Source organism: Bactrocera tryoni, chromosome 5 (genome assembly GCF_016617805.1).
Source record: "Bactrocera tryoni isolate S06 chromosome 5, CSIRO_BtryS06_freeze2, whole genome shotgun sequence".
NCBI lineage: Eukaryota > Metazoa > Arthropoda > Insecta > Diptera > Tephritidae > Bactrocera > Bactrocera tryoni.
In genome coordinates this window covers 23653-42460 of record NC_052503.1, presented here as the reverse complement: position 1 = coordinate 42460, position 18808 = coordinate 23653, and the positions used below count along the sequence as shown (strand labels likewise).

Below are 18808 nucleotides of genomic sequence, written 5' to 3'. Positions count from 1 at the left end.
ACATTTCGCCCAATAACACAGTTAATAATATCATAAAGTTTATATACAGAAGACTTATGATTTATGGTCGAGTAGGTTCTGAAGAACTAGGAGAAAACTATCATACGTTGCCACTAATCCTAGCAGGAGATTTCAATATCAATTTCGCATCCGAAGATGGACAACTCTCAACTCAACTCTCAACGAGATAAATTAGAATTACAAATGAATAATGACCGTAATGAGCCAACTACAAGACATGGAACAACAATCGATGCAGTTTTTTCTAGATTTCTGTCTAATTTTAATTCTAAAATATATGTATTGTATTTCTCGTATCATAAGCCTATTGTCTCGGTTTTACAATCAACCACAGTAATTACTGATGTACCCAATAATGAAAATAACGAATAAAACAATGAAAGAAAATAAAAGATCTATGCAAAAATATTAATTTACTAATGAAAACATTAAATAAATTTAAATATTTGTAGGAAATTAATATATGTATATGTGCATACATGTATATATTGCACACACACATTCATATATATACATATAGATAGAGCGAAAGAAGTTTCACTTCAGTCGTGCGGTCATAAGCATACTCACTTTTTTTTTGTAGAAGCAGTTTGGCTGCGAAAGCAGCAACGACGTTTTTTGTTTTAATTAAATTTAGTTTATCGCCTTGCAGTTGGAGATTCATGTCGTTGAACAATTTATACAGGTCTGTCATGTAAACTATCTCATTCTTTGATGTTATGAGCTTGTCTTGCAATTCTGTATCTTTAGTTTCCAAGAACTCTTTAACAGAGTCAAACAGGTTGTAAAATCGAGTCAGACAATTGCCTCTTGATAGCCAACGAACTTCAGTATGAAACAACAAACGGTTGAAATCCTCGTCATTAGTAACACAAAGCTGATGAAATAATATACCATTCAAAGGCCTGTTGCGGACTTTATTGACTGCTTTGATGACATATTGCAGTGATTGAAATAGTTTTTCACTTAAGTTTCTATCAACTAAATGTTGTATATGAATAACGCAATGTACACCAAGGACATCTGGAATTTTATTTTTTAAGTACGCTATGAAGCCTTTATGGCACCCTGTGATAGCCGGAGCGCCATCCGTAGCAACTGAAATAATATTTTTCAAAGGAATCTCTTTCTCATCGCAAAACTTTTCCATTATATTGAATATGGTTTCGCCTTTTGTATCGGTCTCTAAATTTCTAGCAAATAATAGTTCTTCACATATTTTCTCATCTTTAATAAAACTCACGTAAGACAACAACAATGCTTCATTAGTTGGTAAAGTGGACTCATCGAGCTGAATTGAAAATTGACTTGACCTCAGGTGATCGCACAATGATTCTTCAATGTTTTCAGCCATTTCATCAATTCGTCTTTTCACAGAATTATTACTCAAAGGAATTTTTCGGATAATATCTGCGGCCGGTTTATGAAGCACAGTAGTTACTACTTCATTTATTGCTGGCAATATTAACTCTTCTCCGATGTTATGTGGTTTGCCTTTTTGAGCAATTAACAAAGAGATATTGTACGAAGCTCGAAGTCCGTCGTCATCTTGCTTAGCAGCCGCCGAAAATAGTTTTGCTACACTTGGCTGAGTATTATGCTTCTTCTCTAGGTATTGAAAATATGCTACATTCTTGTCTTTCTTATCTGGATGCATTTTATTCAAATGATCTTGCAGTCTTGAAGACTTCATCCGAAATGGAAATGGGTTTGTGGGATTTTCAATGACTCCGAATTTAATATATTCCGCACAGTATTGCCGTCTCTTCTTTTTTACTTCCGACAATGTTTTGCTTTGAGATATACGTTCAACTTCACGAGAAGTGTAAAGGAGGCGTAAGTACTGCTCATCTATTGCGCGCAAAACCACAAATGAAAATAAAATAAATATTACATTGTTTATATAGAAATGCTTAAGCAGCACGCACCGACAGGAACAAGACAAACATGCATAAACTCCTTTATCTCATTCGACGCTCAATCGTACACAACAAGTCCGAACAAGTATTCAATGAACCAGACGATTAATACAGGAATGCACAATTTGTTTTATTTAACAAAAACTTGTTAAAACATGATAGATATCTACGAGTACTAATAACTATTAAAATGCGAAAGTGTGTCTGTTGCCTTTTTATTTGTTTGTTTGTGTCTACTTTCATTATCAAACGGAGCTACCGATGGACATGATTTTCATTTTTTCTATGTTCCATAAAATAGAACAGATATATGAACTACGCGGAGAGAAATATAGAACCGGGCTTGAGCAATCTTTTAATTCATATTAGTTGATGTTCACAATTTGTTGTTGAGAGTCGAGAGCTCATGCAGTCGTTGTCTAAGAGGCCTCCTAGCTAAATAAAATTACAAATCACCCCCCAGGCCTCTACACAATGCCCACATTTTCTTTCTGGGTCTCTTACCGCCCCCCTTGACACCTGCAGTGCCCACAAGGGGGCGTTATCGCCCACTTTGGGAAAGACTGCTCTGAAGGCATTATTCGTGCAGAGTTGTATTATTTGCTTCTTAATTTCTACACTGGAAAGGAAAGAATCAGACCGAAATTAAAATTGTGTTATATTATCTATTTTATTTGGTTAAAATCGATCGGTCAGGTCTTGCGATATGTGATTTCACCTTAAAGTGGGTCCAATTTTTACCCTGTCTGCTACTAAGCCTCCTTATACCATCTCGGGTGTAAAATTTGATAAGTTTTTAACAGTATCGTTATTTAGGGAGTGAACGTGGTTATCCTCCGATTTTGTGTATTTTTATACTGCCGGTAGTGGGGGATTTGTCCTTAGCAAATTTGGTTTTTGTAGCTAAACTGGTTTAGGGGATATTTAAATTAAACTAATTATAGCGAAGGGTCGCGACCAATTTTCAAAAATTAATGGGGCTTTGTGGTCGTATTAGTAGTCCACTTAGCCCCATCTAAGTACAATACCAATCGTCTTACGATGGCGAGAAATATGTATACCGTACGGACGGACAGACAGTCACTCGGATTTGAACTCGTTTATTCATTTTGATTATTAATATGTACTTGTATATATATACATATATGTATATATATATATATATATAACCCTATATCTAACTTAATTAGTTTTAGGTGATTTGTTAGGTGGAAAAACAACTATTATACTCTGTAACAACACATGGCAAGAGTATAAAGAAGGAAATTTTAGAAAAGCATGTCCTAAATTCGGTGTTAATGTGGATATGACTTAATGGGGCAAGTTCTCTAAATTTAGAATATATCACATTCATGTTATTCAAAACATACGAGAACTTAACTCCAATATTTCATGCCCCAAACTTTCCCAATATAAATAAAATTATAATGTTTCGATTGGATTATTTATTACTAGTTGTCTTCATTTACGTCAATGTTTTTCATATATTTCTGATTTAGTATCGGCGACGACGGTATACGCGACGACGAGCAGTTTTGTAACGATAACCATCATTAGAAGAAAAGCTATGGGCGGGAGCAGATTCTGCATAAGAAGGTTCAGCGTATGACTCAGACTGATAGGATGCAGCTGGCGCATACGTTTCCGATTGATAAGATGGGGAAGCAGAATAAGAAGAAACTGCAGGAAATGCATCTGGAGATAAGTATTCAACGGAAGGTGATGAAGCTGCTGGAGGCAAATATTCGCTTGAAGGAGCACCACGACGTTGACGATGACGGTATACTACACGTCTTTGAGTTTTGTATCGGTAACCGTCCGATGAGGAGAAACTATGCGAAGCAACTGGTTCCGAGGCTGCATATTCTGGTTCTGCTAAGACACTGGGAGCAGCAACATCAAAGCTTTGTTCTGGAGCGGTGTAAGAAGGAGCCGATACTGGAGCACTATAAGTCTGTACTGGAGCGGAAGCAGCAGCAGCATAAGTTGGTGGAAGGTATTCATTGCTTATGTGGCTAACATCAGCGGTCACAGATGCCACCAAAACACAAAGCAAAAAATAAATTTTCTGGAAGAAAAAAAATTAAAACCATTAATATGTGGTACTTTCGCGAAAAGATTGAAAAACAGGAAATATTCAATTCAATATGACTTTGTCCTTATCTTCTTTATCTTACCATTTTAAATAGTTTATCTCTTAATCGGTACAGAAACCAAATGAAAGTGATAATTTGTTCAAAAATTAGCTTGTTTTATAGTCTGCTTAGAATGATGCGCAAAGCTGTCGCAGCAGCATTTCTTCAAATAAGTAAATGAAGGTGACACAAGCGTACAGCTGCAGATTATGCAAGCAATAAATAAGTATTTTAAGTTTATAAACCAGTTCTATTGTGATTAAAATTAAATTTGCCTCTTGACAAAATTGCAAAAAACTTTCAATCCCCCTTTTATACTAAATTATAAAAAGCACTCAACAAGCATCCTGCTGTTGAACGTACTCTACTATTTGGCGTTATAATGCTATTACAATGCCAAAATTGAAGATAAGTCTTACATTGAGAGATTTGAAATCGCCATGACAGAACGAAAATACATATTTTTCAAAATAACACATTTAACACCAGTCCATTTGACTGTATGTACCATGTCTAAGTGATCACCCTTGACCCAATACACTTGTACCAACATTTTTTCCAATCCTCCAAACAGTTGTTAAAGTAAATTTCCAGAATAGCCTTAAATGCGTAATGATTCACGTTTAATAGCTTCAATTGACTCAAAACGGATTTCCCGAAGCGGTTTTTTGAGTTTGTTGAATAGCCAGAAGTCACACGGAGTTAAATCAGGCGAATACGGTGGTTGCGACACGATATGGGTTGAAAATTTGGCGAAAAACTCACGAAGAAACAATGCAGTATGCAACGGTGTATTATCGGGATGCAAAAATTAAGATTTGTCGGCCCATAATACCGGCCACTTCTACGAACAGCTTCGCGCAAACGACGCAAAACACTCAAGTAGTATTCATTGTTGACAGTTTGGTCGATCGGAAGGAGTTCGGAGTGCACCGCACCTGGATAATCGAAGAAAACTGTCAACATACCCTCGATATTTGACGTGCTTTTACGTGGTTTTTTCCTGGTAAGCATTGTTTCACATACGTCAACGCAGTGCTGGTTTTCGATAAAATTTAGTTTCCAACTAAGCCGTTAAGATCTCTCACTGTTAATCGTCGATTCTCAAACACCAATTCCTTTATATTATTGATATGTACTACACCGACGGGTCAAAGCCGAAGGACCACACGTCATTCGCTGTGGTCCAAGCCGATGGGAAAACAGTAATAGCAGGACATCTAAAAATTAATGAATCAGTCTATACGGCAGAGGCGGCTGCAGTATACAACGCAATACTAGCAGCCTCAGAATCGAACGACAAGACGATAATCTGCACAGACAGTATGTCAACTATTGCTAGTATCATGAATACATATTACTAACAAGGCACCCCTAATTTCTGAAATACGCACCAAACTTATACAAAAAGGCAAAGAAATCAAAATTATGTGGATTCCTGGTCACGCTGGAATTATTGGGGACGAATTTGGGGATCCGAAAGCAAAATCCGTAGCAAGGGAGCCATTATTTACCTTCAATTATATGGTGAGGAAGGATATTTTCCTACTCGTCAATAACTTCCTTAAAAAACAGAAAACAAATTTTTGGAACAGTGTGCAAAACTATTACTCGAACTTCAACGCAACTGGTATGCAGCCACATATTCCGTCCACCTGCCGAACAAACGACGTTATTGCTTTTACTCGACTTCGGATTGGGCATACCATGGCCACGCACTCGCACCTGCTAAACGGTTCAAATAGACCACGCGAATTCTGCACATATTCATCGCTTACAGTTAAACATCTTCTCGATGAATGCACTAAGTTTAGTGCAACTAGAAACGCACCATTTGATGACCAACCCATTTCAAATACGCTCAAGGTTTTTTCTGAGGAATTTTTGTCCAAAACTGGCGTTAGAAAATTAATTTAGTTCTCTAATTGTAAGTTATCTTACTTCCAAATAATTTCCTTTACTAACATCAATTATTTTAATAATTGTACTGACAGTAATACTGATCTTATATTTACCTTTTACTGGCTAATATATTAATATTCTAAGACAATATAGTTTTATTAGAGCAGGAAGCCGTAAGCCCTGGCAGCTAGTGCTTCTTACTCTGTAAGTAAATTGTATTATTATTTTTCTTTTAATATGTAAATAAATAATTAAAATAAATATTATTGATGTGTTGATATATGGGGCATACAATTGAAATTCAGAGAGAATACTTTGCTGACAATAGTAACTCTGTGTATCTAAATATGGGTTTAATTAGGTCAATACTTCCATAAGCCCTCATACACCAGTATTTGAGTTATTTCAATGAAAATTACAAAACGTGTTTTATTTATAATAGTGTATGGCTAAAATAAATAAATGTGAGCGAAAACTTGACCCCGTATAACAAGGATTTTCGAACATCAGGCTGACTTTACTCCAGATGGTTGGTGATTATATATGAGTTACATTAATAAAGCTAGGGAACATTTTGTTAGTACGTGGCATTATAATAGTTAATAGATAAAAAACGTATCGATTCCATTCCAACCCTCTTATAATAAATATATATACATATAATATATATGTATAATGATTTTCATTTTTCTATCAATCTTATGCCGAATATGTCGGTCAGTGTATGATATATAAAATTGCTTAGATTCCGATCCTCTGGTTGACATTTTACATCTTATTGTATTTCCCTGGCTTTGATTCTTGCCAGTTGCAAGAGTATTAAATGTTCGATTGCACCCGAACCTTAGCACTTCCTTACTCATGTTTTATACCATCAGAAAATATTGACTTCAACGAATATTAAATCTGCCGACTTTTAAAAAACTTTTTAAATTGTGACTTGAGATTTTTGATTGAAAATTAGGGGGTTTTCTATATTAGGTCAATAGAAAGAGAACTAATAAATATTTTAAACAAAAAAATATGGGATGTTTGAGAAATAAGAAGGCAAGTTCCCAACAAATTTCGTGAAAGAATTTTTTTATAAAAAACACTAAAATTTGGTTAAGTTGGTTTCACATAAATTTTGAGCTTGTGTGAAAAAATTTATTTCTATAGGACTCATAGTTTCGCCAGAAATTGAGATAAGCCATTCTAGAATTCTTGGCTACTCAAAGTAGTTAAAACCGAATATTTAAAACAGTCGCAGACTTTACAAATATCTGGACTGTGAAGTATTGTAAGGTGTATACTTGTTGACGTATTCAAAACCAAATTAATCTATTTCAGTAATGTTTAATGTACATATCTCCTAAACTAAGATAACCAAATTCGCTCAAGAAAAATCCTATAGCGTTAAAATTAATTAAATCGGATCATAACCCCGCTCTATTTTTTAGGTGAAATGCCATATCTCGAGATCTGCTCTTCCGATTTCAACCAAATTCAGTTCCTGACATTATTTTCAAATTCCTATATCACAGGGTGAAAATGGACTAAATCGGACTACTACCACGACTAATTCGCCTATAACAAAATTTTAAATTCCTTTTGATTCCTGCACTTTCTAGTATACGAATAAAGAAATAATTTATAAAAAAGGATAAAACTTTACACGAACAGTGCCTGTGAAGTATAACACTTTAGAACCAAAAATTGTTGAAATCGCACCAGAAATAAAGTCCCTAGGTATCGAATATGTGGACCCCACTACCTATAGTTGACTTTTGACAGATAATGTAGGTCAATGTGTGAAATAAATCATTTCATGTCAGTTTCTTTCCCGAATTCCTTAACGTAAATAAAATAATAAAATTTTTCGTAGTAATAATTATTATTCGTTATTTTCATATTCGCCAATGATTTTCATATGTTTCTGATTTAGTATCGGCGACGACGGTATACGCGACGACGAGCAGTTTTGTAGCGATAACCATCATTAGAAGAAAAGCTATGGGCGGGAGCAGATTCTGCATAAGAAGGTTCAGCGAATGACTCAGACTGATAGGATGCAGCTGGCGCATACGTTTCCGATTGATAAGATGGGGCAACAGAATAAGAAGAAACTGCAGGAGATGCATCTGGAGACAAGTATTCAACGAAAGGTGATGAAGCTGCTGGAGGCAAATATTCGCTTGAAGGAGCACCACGACGTTGACGATGACGGTATACTACACGTCTTTGAGTTTTGTATCGGTAACCGTCCGATGAGGAGAAACTATGCGAAGCAACTGGTTCCGAGGCTGCATATTCTGGTTCTGCTAAGACACTGGGAGCAGCAACATCAAAGCTTTGTTCTGGAGCGGTGTAAGAAGGAGCCGATACTGGAGCACTATAAGTCTGTACTGGAGCGGAAGCAGCAGCATAAGTTGGTGGAAGATATTCATTGCTTATGTGGCTAACATCAGCGGTCACAGATGCCACCAAAACACAAACCAAAATGTAAATTTTCTGGAAGAAATAGAATAATTATAATATCGCACTTCTACAAATACCTAAAGCAATAACGGGTTAGGCAGGATAATATTCGAACTAAATAGGACTTTGTCCTTATCTTCTTTATCTTACCATTCTGAATAGTTTACGAGTATCTCCCAATCAGTGAAGAAACTTATTTAAAATGATATCTTTTCGGAAATTCAGCTTCTTTTATATCTGCTTAATCAGCAGGATTAACATCATAGGTGCTCACTGATGAATACTTGCAAAAACGAGTGTCGGTAGTAGACCAGTTCTGTTAGAACTAAAAATGCATGTAAATATGTATAATCAACAAGTAAGGAAGAGCTAAGTTCGGGTGCAAACGAACATTTTAAACTGTTGCAACTTGCAAGAAGCAAAGCCCGGGAAACACTTTAAGGTGTAAAACCAATCATATAGAGTAAAGTCAACCGGATGTTCAAAAATCCTGATATTAGTTATATATGGGCTAAGTCAAGTTTTAGCTCAAATTCATTTATTTTAGGCACAAAGATACACTGTTATGAGGAAAACACGCTCTCTTACTTTCATTAGGATAACATATTGTTCAGTCACCCGGAAGTTCAAAAAATTTTATATTAAGTATATGGGGGCTAAGGGAAATATTGGCCCGCTTCAAGCCATCTATGACATACATACTACCATTATAAGAGAAGGATTATCCCTTAATTTCAGTTATACATCTCACACATTGATAGACATTTTCGAGCAGAAGTCAACTAAAGGTACCGGTGTCTATATATTCGGTACCTAGGGGCTTGAACAGTTTTAATTGGATTTAAACAACTTTCGGTCATTTGGTGGCACACACTAAAAACATTATTCGAACAAAGTTTTATCCCGCTATATTAATGGCTTATTGATTTGTGTACTGAACACTGAACGAATCAAGTGGAATTTCAAATTGTGCTATATGGGAAGTAGGCGTATTGGTGTCCATTTGAAAAAGAATTCCATGTACTAAATTTTGTCGAAATAGGTCAGTCAGTTCCTGAGATATGAGATTTCACCAAAATGTGGTCGGTGCCTTGCCCATTGTTCAATTTTTACCCCGTTCCCTATAAAGCCTTGTCATACCATCTCGTAGGTAAAATTTAATATCTCTAATAAATCTATTGATTTATCGCGCTTTAAGTAGTTTTTAACAGTACCGTTAAATGGGGAGTGAGCGGGATTATCTTCCGATTTCATTCATTTTCACACTGTCGGTAGAAGTTCTTATAATATTGGAGCCGGACGAATTTAGTTATTGTAGCTTTATTGGCGTAGGAGATATGTACATTAAACCTATTAGAGGGCGGGGCCACACCTGTGCCAAATTAGAGTTTTATATCTTAATTTAGTGCAAAGTTATGGCGTTTTATATGTTTTTTGTACTAAGGAACCTACATACCACGTTTCATCAAGATATCTCAATTTTTTCTCAAGTTACAGCTTGCACGGACAGACGGACAGACAGACAGTCAACCGGATTTCAACTATTCTCGTCATTCTGATCATTTATATATACATAACCCTATATCTATCTCGATTAGTTTTAAGTACTATGTATAACCGTTAGGTGAACAAAACTATAATACTCTGTAGCAACTGGTTGCAAGAGTATAAAAATCAGTCTCTCTCTCTATATACATATACATATATGTACAAGCCGCGAAATTCGAAAGTCAGAAAGGCGGAAGGGAGATATTTTCCCACCTAGTATACAAGTATAAATTCATAAATTCAATTAATGGAAGTAAATAAAGTTAACAAGTTGCAAGATTTTGCTAATTGGGTTTCTTAGTACACTAAATTTCAAATATGAAAATAAAATACTATATATTCTTATAATGATGTTATTGCTTTGTAATTCTGTATACAATTGGACACACAAATAATACAAATTCGAATACATATCTAATACACCAGATAGGTCTCATTAACCTATTCTCTTACTTAAAGAATAATTCTGTCTTCTTAAATAAAATCATTAGTGACGACGGTAAATAACCCGACGATGGGTTTTGTAACGATATCCGTCATCAGACAAAACATGAGCTGGGGTAACTTCAACAGGGGCTGGAGCTGGTGCCGCCTGTTGAACAGGTGGTAAATAATCATTTGATGGTGCAGCAACTGGTACTTCCTGAACTGGTGGCAAGTATTCATTAGGTGGCAAATGGCTCACATCGCGACGGTTGCGGCGGTATACAACACGACGGTGTGTCTTATAACGGTAACCATCACTGGCCAAAACATGAGATGGAACAACTTCCACTGGAACTGGGACTGGAGCTGGAGCTGGAGCTGCCTGTTGTACAGGTGGCAAGTATTCATTTGATGGTGCAGCAACTGGTGCTTGCTGAACTGGTGGCAAGTATTCGTTGGAGGGCAAATGGCTCACATCGCGACGGTTGCGGCGGTATACAACACGACGGTGTGTCTTATAACGGTAACCATCATCGGCCAAAACATGAGCTGGGGTAACTTCAACAGGGGCTGGAGCTGGAGCTGCCTGTTGTAGAGGTGGCAAGTATTCATTTGATGGTGCAGTAACTGGTACTTCCTGAACTGGTGGCAAGTATTCGTTGGAGGGCAAATGGCTCACATCGCGACGGTTGCGGCGGTATACAACACGACGGTGTGTCTTATAACGGTAACCATCATCGGCCAAAACATGAGATGGAACAACTTCCACTGGAACTGGGACTGGAGCTGGAGCTGGTGCCGCCTGTTGAACAGGTGGTAAATAATCATTTGATGGTGCAGCAACTGGTGCTTCCTGAACTGGTGGCAAGTATTCATTAGGTGGCAAATGGCTCACATCGCGACGGTTGCGGCGGTATACAACACGACGGTGTGTTTTATAACGATAACCATCATCGGCCAAAATATGAGATAGAACGGCTTCCACTGGTACTGGCGCTGGAGCCGCCTGTTGTACAGGTGGTAAGTATTCACTTGATGGTGCAGCAACTGGTGCTTCTTGAACTGGTGGCAAGTATTCGTTGGAGGGCAAATGGCTCACATCGCGACGGTTGCGGCGGTATACAACACGACGGTGTGTCTTATAACGGTAACCGTCATCGGCTAAAATATGAGCTGGGCTAGCTTCAACTGGAAGTGTTACGTAAGCAGAAGCAGGTAAAGCAACATCTTGGATCAAATTGGAGACAGGAGCTTCAACTGGTGCAACGTCTTGAATGGGTGGCAAATACTCATTTGAAGGCGAATGACTAATATCAGCAGTCACAGCTGCGATTAATGCGAAAACAACGATTAAAAGTCTCTAGACAGTAGAAAAAGTTTCGAACCAAATAATTTTTGTATTTTAAGCAGCTTTACAAAGAACCCAAAATCAAAAGAACAACAATCTTACCATCTTCTTAGAAAGTTAGCAACTGAGCAGTAGTGAAGCCACAACTCTAATGAAGAACAAATAAGATTTTAAGTTATTTATATATAAAGCGATTGTGTTACATGATGTTGGTCCCTGTAATGTAAATTGGCACTGGCCATAAGCAATTCTATCGTTTCTCTTTACATTCTTTTTCGCCAAATTATTTATCTCTTAGCATTTTTTTCTATTTTCGTTATCTTTACAAACACACTCAGCATTTTACGCACAAGTGACATGTACCAACAAAACCTTTTATAATACAAACAATCATACATACTTATATATCAAGTCCTAATATTGTCATTCTCGTTTATTTATGTAAATAATGTGACTACAAAAAGAACATATAAAAGTTAAGCAAATATTAGCACTACCCAAAATTGTTGTCAACTTACTGGTATTCCTATTTAAAACAAATTCACAATGACTTTAAGCCAAATGTTCGAAAGTATATATGATGGTCATTTGAGAAAGGTTCTCTAGGTCTTTTATATCTAAAATAAAGGTTATTAAAATTTTATAAAAAGTTAAAATAGTGCATAAATTGTGTTTAAACTCATCAAATAATGTTGTATTCAACTTCATCAGGATAAGGTGTCATAATTTAACCACCTTTTATAGGTACCCCTTAACTAACTTCAAGGAAGTATTTTTATAAAACTCGCAAGCAAAACTTTTGGACGCAAAAGGGAACACGTAGGGCTCGCTTTTTTCAGCCCATTTCGTGGTATATGCTATCCAAATTATATATCAATATAATTATTAGAAATAACACAATAAATATTATTATTAGAAAATTATTCCAAGTTGTTGGATTTATCCACAAATTTTATTCTGAAGGCCATCGATATTGGTCTTCTGATATTTTAATTTCTTGAACAATTCACGTTTATATGTGCCCTTTATAAGTATTATTTGATCAAAAGAGGTTTAAAGAGCGTTCTATTAGCTTTTTAAGTTTTGTATCTATTTAACCTTGGGTAAAATGTTTAAAAGTTAACAGGGGACCAAGTTGCCTACGTTAGTTTAACATATCTAATGTGGTTCCTTCTTAAAGTTAGATAGGAATTAGCTCTATTGTTATTATTATATATAGAGATACGATTACACATATGTACATATATATCTCCCTGGTTTTGTTAGTTCGAGGCGGCACAATTTTCTTTAGTTTTAATTTTTTAATAAAGTCTCTCACTTTCAAAAACGATCGCGCGGTTACATAAATATTTTAAGCAGTTTGGTTGAAAACATGGAGAAATATTTCTTCTTTTCTTTGTAAACTTGTTAGACCTCAAAGCGGGCATATACTCACATGTGCATACACACGTATGTGCTAAAAACGCTTATGCAAATTAGTGAATGTCTTTTAAGAGCAGCGCTGGTCATAAATATTAACAAATCCACACGAATTCTCAATAAATAAAGCACTGTAGTTACTATCGAAATAGCTAATTAAGGTAATCGTTTGCCACTTGGTTGGCCATCGGCTATAAAAGCCACTAACCGATAGACATATACAATAATATAATAGAATACTCTCATATTATTTTTCATATTTATCCACATATAGTTTTAACACTCAAATTCTTCTGAATTGCGGAGTTCATTAGTTTTTATCGTTTGCATAATCCCAGAAACGCGTCTCTATGTCTGCATAATATTTAATTTTTTTAACCTCTTTCCTTCTATAATTGATATTGTCTTTTGTTTTGTTAAAATTTATGTAAATGAAATTCTAATTTGCTTTACTTTTGCAACTGTTAGACCATCACCTCTTCTTTATATACATACATATGTATGCTTATACACATAAACACAGAAGTACATTTTTATACTCCTGCAACATGTTGCTACAGAGCATACTAATTTTGTTCACCTAACGGGTGTATGTATCACCTAAAAATAATCGAGATAGATGTATGTAGAGTTATATCCGGCTGAATGTCTGTATGTCCGTCCGTACGTGCAAGCTGTAACTTAAGAAAAATTCAAATATCTTGATGAAACTTGGTATACGCGTTCCTTATTAAAAAAAAATTACGAGCTCGTAGATTGGCGTAATCGGATCTTAGCACCACCTTAAGATATCAAAATGTAATTTGGCACAGGGGATCGCAAACTTAAAAAAAAGGGGGCATGGCCCCGCCTTTTAATAAGTTGAATGTATATATCTCCTAAGCAACTAAAGCTACAACAACCAAATTTAATTAGCACAAATATTATAAGAACTCCTATCGATAGTCTGAAAATGGTTGACATCAGGAGATAACGTCGCTCACTCCCCATATAACTTTACTGTTCTACTACTAAAATCTCAAAAAATCTATAACTAATTATGTCAGAGACATTCAATTTTACCTCTGATATGGTATAATAAGCCTTTAAGGGAGGCGCTGTGAAAATTGGACTGTGGGCGCGATACCGCACACTTTTTGATGAAATCACATATATCAGGACCCGACAGACCGATTTTGTGGATTTACTATGTAGCATTCTCCTTATATTCCTACGTTACAGTGCGAAAATGAGCGAAATCGTACTACAACCAAGCCTACATCCCATATTTCACAATTTTAAATCACATTTGATTCTTTCACTTTCCAGTACACAAATCAAGAACTAATTAATATATCAAGATGAAATTTTCCACTTATAATTTCTTTAAAGTATGCCACCTTGTGACCAAAACTTGCTCAAATCCAACCAAAACTGCTCAATCCCCTAGCTGTGTATCAAAAATCTTAAATCGGGTCAATACTTCCTGAGCTCGCATATAACGAGCATAAATATTTTCGAACTTCCGGGTGACTTTTCCTTCATATATCGGCCAATCTGTGAGTTATATAAATGAAAAGGGAAGAGCCTGATTTACTTAACAGTGTATTTTTGTGCCTGAAATAGATAAAATTAGGCGAAAACTTGACCTAGCACCCATATGTATAGCTATTATCAGGGTTTTCGAACATCCGGCTGAATTTACTTCATATGATTAGTGATCGTATGTGAGGTACCTTAATGAAACCAAGGGAATATTGTTTTAGTATGTGGCATGATAATAGGTAATAGATAAAATCGGGTCGATACTACCCCAACTCCCATATACTACGTATCTTGATTTTTTTAACAAACCTTACGCCGAATATGTCGGTCAGTGTATAGTATTTGTATATTAGGGTGTTTTTTTTTTAACTTAAAAATTACTTAAAAAGCTGAGTATCTCGAGAAGTATTAATGATAGCGATTTTGTAGCAATTAAAATTTCCTACAAATTTGTCATTACAATTTTTTCTATAGCTCTTGTCATTTACGAGATAAATACAAAAAAATGCGAATTTCATGAAAAAATCAGGTTTAGAGCCCCGTACTACCTCGCCGGTGTGAGTTACGACTTTGTTGCACTGAGCACTTTTGTAGAGTGAACAATTCGGAGAAATATGCGTCTAAAGTCAAAGCGATGCCATAAAATACCTCTGATCTGTAGGAATTTAAAGATAAAAACTCACGATTGGAGTGTATTTTCTATGGAAAATTTTTACCAACCTTGATCCAGTTCTTAATGTAAATATTAAGGGCTAAAATTTTCAGGGAATGTTTTTTAGGGTATTTCCAACGAAATTTAGTGACGGGACTGAAAAAAATTAATAGTTCAAAGAAAAAAAAACACCCTAATGTACATGTATATAAAATTGCTTATATTCCGATCTTTTGGTTGATGTTTGATATCTTAAGGCAATAAAACGTTCGGTTCACCCGAACTTAGCCCTTCCTTTCTTTTTGTGTATCTTTTTACGAAGCACCGATCGCCCGTTCATACAATCGATGAGTGCCAACTTTAGATTTTACATGTATCAAAGAGGACAAACAGGTTCTCGGACTAAACTAAACTAAGGGGAATCTTCGAAGTTAGAAATGACTTATCAAGATTGAAATAATATTTTAAAAAAGCATGGTTGAAGACGACTTGTGCACGCGCAATATAAAGATTTATGAGGATAGAACGCGCGCTTGCTTTTAAATAAGTTAGTCGGAATAAGAATCCCACTGAATGATTCATGACCATGCTTTAACATAAAGTATGAAAAGTTCGACGCGTTTGATTGCAATATCTCTATTGAATGTTCTTTGAATGGTAGATTACAATTTAAGTAAAAGATGGTTTGTTGATTTAAATTAAGCACAAACTCCGAGGCTAGGCTTCCGTCGGACTCAAAAACTTTTGACAAAATTTCCTTGGATATACAAGGTGGGTTCCAAAGTAAACAGGAACACTTTTTGAATCTAGCGCCCCCTTGTGACGTCATCTATATGTCGACTGGTGCGTTAGAATCTGCTATCTTTATCGATTGTCCAGTGAATGTCCAATGAATTTCATGACTATTCATCGAATGGAAGTGAAGTTTTTGCGTTTTTGCGTTTTAAGTGTCAGTATGTTTGTGTTATCGGTGTGACAATGAGCTTCGAACAAAGAGCCAACAATAAATTTTGCTTTAAAATTGGTAAAACTTTTAGCGAAACGTTTCAATTGATGAAACAAGTTTATGGCGATGATTGCCTATCCCGTAGCAGAGTGCACGAGTGGTTTCAACGTTTTCTATCGACATGTGTTCCAATAAAAATCCGTGATCACCGGAAATTCCATCGAAACTGTGCGTGAATTCATCAAATCTCAGCCGAAATCATCATTCAAATTCATGGAAATGGAATGGAACATCTCCAAAACATCGATTTATAGCATTTTGACCGAACATTTGGGCTTACGAAAGGTGTGTGCACGGTTTGTTCCGCACAAATTGACTGACGACCAAAAATTGCTCAGAATTCAACATTCGAAGGACAATTATTTAACCAAAACTCCCCGTATTCACCTGATATGGCACGCTGCGATTTCTTCCTTTTCGGAAAATTGTTTTTTTAAGTCCTGTCTACTTTAAAGGTTAAATGTTTTAAAATGGGTGAGCTCGGATAGACAAGATAAGACAGACAAGTCGATCAATGTAAAAAAATGTAGTAAAATCATCTAAGGAAAAGCTAAGTTCGAGTATAACCGAATATTTCAGATTCTCGCAACTTACAAGGATTAAAACCAGGGAAGTACCGTCAGGTGCATAATGTTTATTAGTTACATTGGATCTAGGGCAAGTTTTCATCCGATTTCATTAATTTTAAGCTCAAAGGTGAAAAGAAAAACACGCTATCTCAATTTTATTATAATAACTCACTTATTGGGCGATATATATGGTACAAAGTTGCCCAGAAGTTCGAAAATCTTTATAATAAGTATATGGGCGCTTAGGAAAGTATTGACCCTTTCAACTCATTTGTAACACACAAACATGCTTCTACCAGGAAAGGATTCTCCCTGTTTTATGGTGATTTCCGCTGATTTTCGGTGAAATTGCACTACAACCACACCTACTTCTCATGTAATACAATTTTAAATTCCATTTGAAACTTTCACTTTCCAGCACACAAATCAAGAATGAATTAAAATAGAAGGCATAAACTTTGCACCAATAGTGCATTTGAGATGTGCCACTTGTTGACTTTATACCGTATACGTCAGCCAATATGTGAGTCATCTTGATAAAATTGAGAGATCGTGTTTTTCTTATAACGGTGCTTATTTGTTCTTAGATGCATAAAATCGGGTAAAAGCTCGCCCTAGACCCCATATAACTAACAACCTTTATGTACCTGGTTTTAATACTTGTAAGTTGCAAAAGTATGAAATGTTCTGTTATACCCGAATTTAGCTCAAACCTACTTGTTAACAATATCATTATATCGAGTGTGAGCGGGGTTATCATTCGGTTTCATTTATTTTTACACTGTCGATAGGAGTTCTTATAATATTTACGCTTGGCGATAATGTTATATCGAGTGTGAGCGGGGTTATCATTCGGTTTCATTTATTTTTACACTGTCGATAGGAGTTCTTATAATATTTACGCTTGGCGAATGTGGTTGTTGCAGCTTTATTGATTTAGGAGACATGTTCATTAAACTTATTATAGGGGGGGGTCCATTCCTACTTTCTAAAAAAACTTTTGCTCACAGGTGCCACTTGTATTTTAATTAAGTGCTTAGTTATGGCACTTTATACTTCTTCTTCTTCTTAATTGGCGCAGACACCTACGTGGCGCCAATTGGATATTCCAAGCGTAGCCAGGTCCTTCACCACCTGGTCCTTCCAACGGAGTGGAGGTCTTGCTCTTCCTCTGCTTCCCCCGGCGGGTACAGCGTCGAATACTTTCAGAGCTGGAGTGTTTCCGTCCATTCGGACAACATGACCTAGCCAGCGTAGCCGCTGTCTTTTAATTCGCTGAACTATGTCAATGTCGTCATATATCTCGTACAGCTCATCGTTCCATCGAATGCGATATTCGCCGTGGCCAATGCGCAAAGGACCATAAATCTTTCGCAGAACTTTTCTCTCGAAAACTCGCAACGTCGACTCATCAGTTGTTGACATCGTCCAAGCCTCTGCACCATATAGCAGGACGGGAATTATGAGTGACTTATAGAGTTTGGTTTTTGTTTGCCGAGAGAGGACTTTGCTTCTCAATTGCCTTCTCAGTCCGAAGTAGCACCTGTTGGCAAGAGTTATCCTGCGTTGGATTTCTAGGCTGACATTGTTGGTGGTGTTTCTGCTGGTTCCAAGATAGACGAAATTATCTACGACTTCAAAGTTATGACTGTCAACAGTGACGTGAGTGCCAAGTCACGAGTGCGACGACTGTTTGTTTGATGACAGGAGATATTTCGTCTTGCCCCGGAGCTTTTGGTGTTGCTCAACGTCAGCTTACACAGCCGTATCAGTTTTGCGGGGATACCAAATTCAGACATCGCGGCATAAAGGCAGCTCCTTTTCGTGCTGTCGAAAGCAGCTTTGAAATCGACGAACAGGTGGTGTGTGTCGATTCTTCTTT

General features: G+C 36.4%; 3 protein-coding genes across 3 annotated transcripts; all 3 read right to left on the bottom strand.

The window, feature by feature from the left end:
* Positions 1 to 3435: 3435 nt before the first annotated feature.
* Positions 3436 to 5089, bottom strand: LOC120776887 (DNA translocase FtsK-like). Its single transcript, XM_040107945.1, has 2 exons — positions 4928 to 5089; positions 3436 to 4008 (listed from the first exon to the last, which is right to left on the bottom strand). Exons 1-2 carry the CDS (start codon positions 5087 to 5089, stop codon positions 3436 to 3438), a joined length of 735 nt encoding a protein of 244 aa, XP_039963879.1.
* A 2808-nt stretch (positions 5090 to 7897) lies between these two features.
* LOC120776886 lies at positions 7898 to 9028 on the bottom strand. Its single transcript, XM_040107943.1, has 2 exons — positions 9023 to 9028; positions 7898 to 8467 (listed from the first exon to the last, which is right to left on the bottom strand). Exons 1-2 carry the CDS (start codon positions 9026 to 9028, stop codon positions 7898 to 7900), a joined length of 576 nt encoding a protein of 191 aa, XP_039963877.1.
* A 1441-nt stretch (positions 9029 to 10469) lies between these two features.
* LOC120776885 (proline-rich extensin-like protein EPR1) lies at positions 10470 to 17873 on the bottom strand. The gene is made up of 2 exons (XM_040107942.1): positions 17829 to 17873; positions 10470 to 11768 (listed from the first exon to the last, which is right to left on the bottom strand). Exons 1-2 carry the CDS (start codon positions 17871 to 17873, stop codon positions 10470 to 10472), a joined length of 1344 nt encoding a protein of 447 aa, XP_039963876.1.
* Positions 17874 to 18808: the final 935 nt, after the last annotated feature.

Coding starts and splice junctions, on each gene's coding strand:
- LOC120776887 (XM_040107945.1), bottom strand. CDS start 5,089: ATGCTTACCAGGAAAAAACCACGTAAAAGCACGTCAAATATCGAGGGT. Junction 4,009..4,927: donor TGCGTCGTTTGCGCGAAGCT/GTTCGTAGAAGT, acceptor TTTTTCTTCCAG/AAAATTTATTTTTTGCTTTG.
- LOC120776885 (XM_040107942.1), bottom strand. CDS start 17,873: ATGTCTCCTAAATCAATAAAGCTGCAACAACCACATTCGCCAAGC. Junction 11,769..17,828: donor AACAACCACATTCGCCAAGC/GTAAATATTATA, acceptor TCTACTGTCTAG/AGACTTTTAATCGTTGTTTT.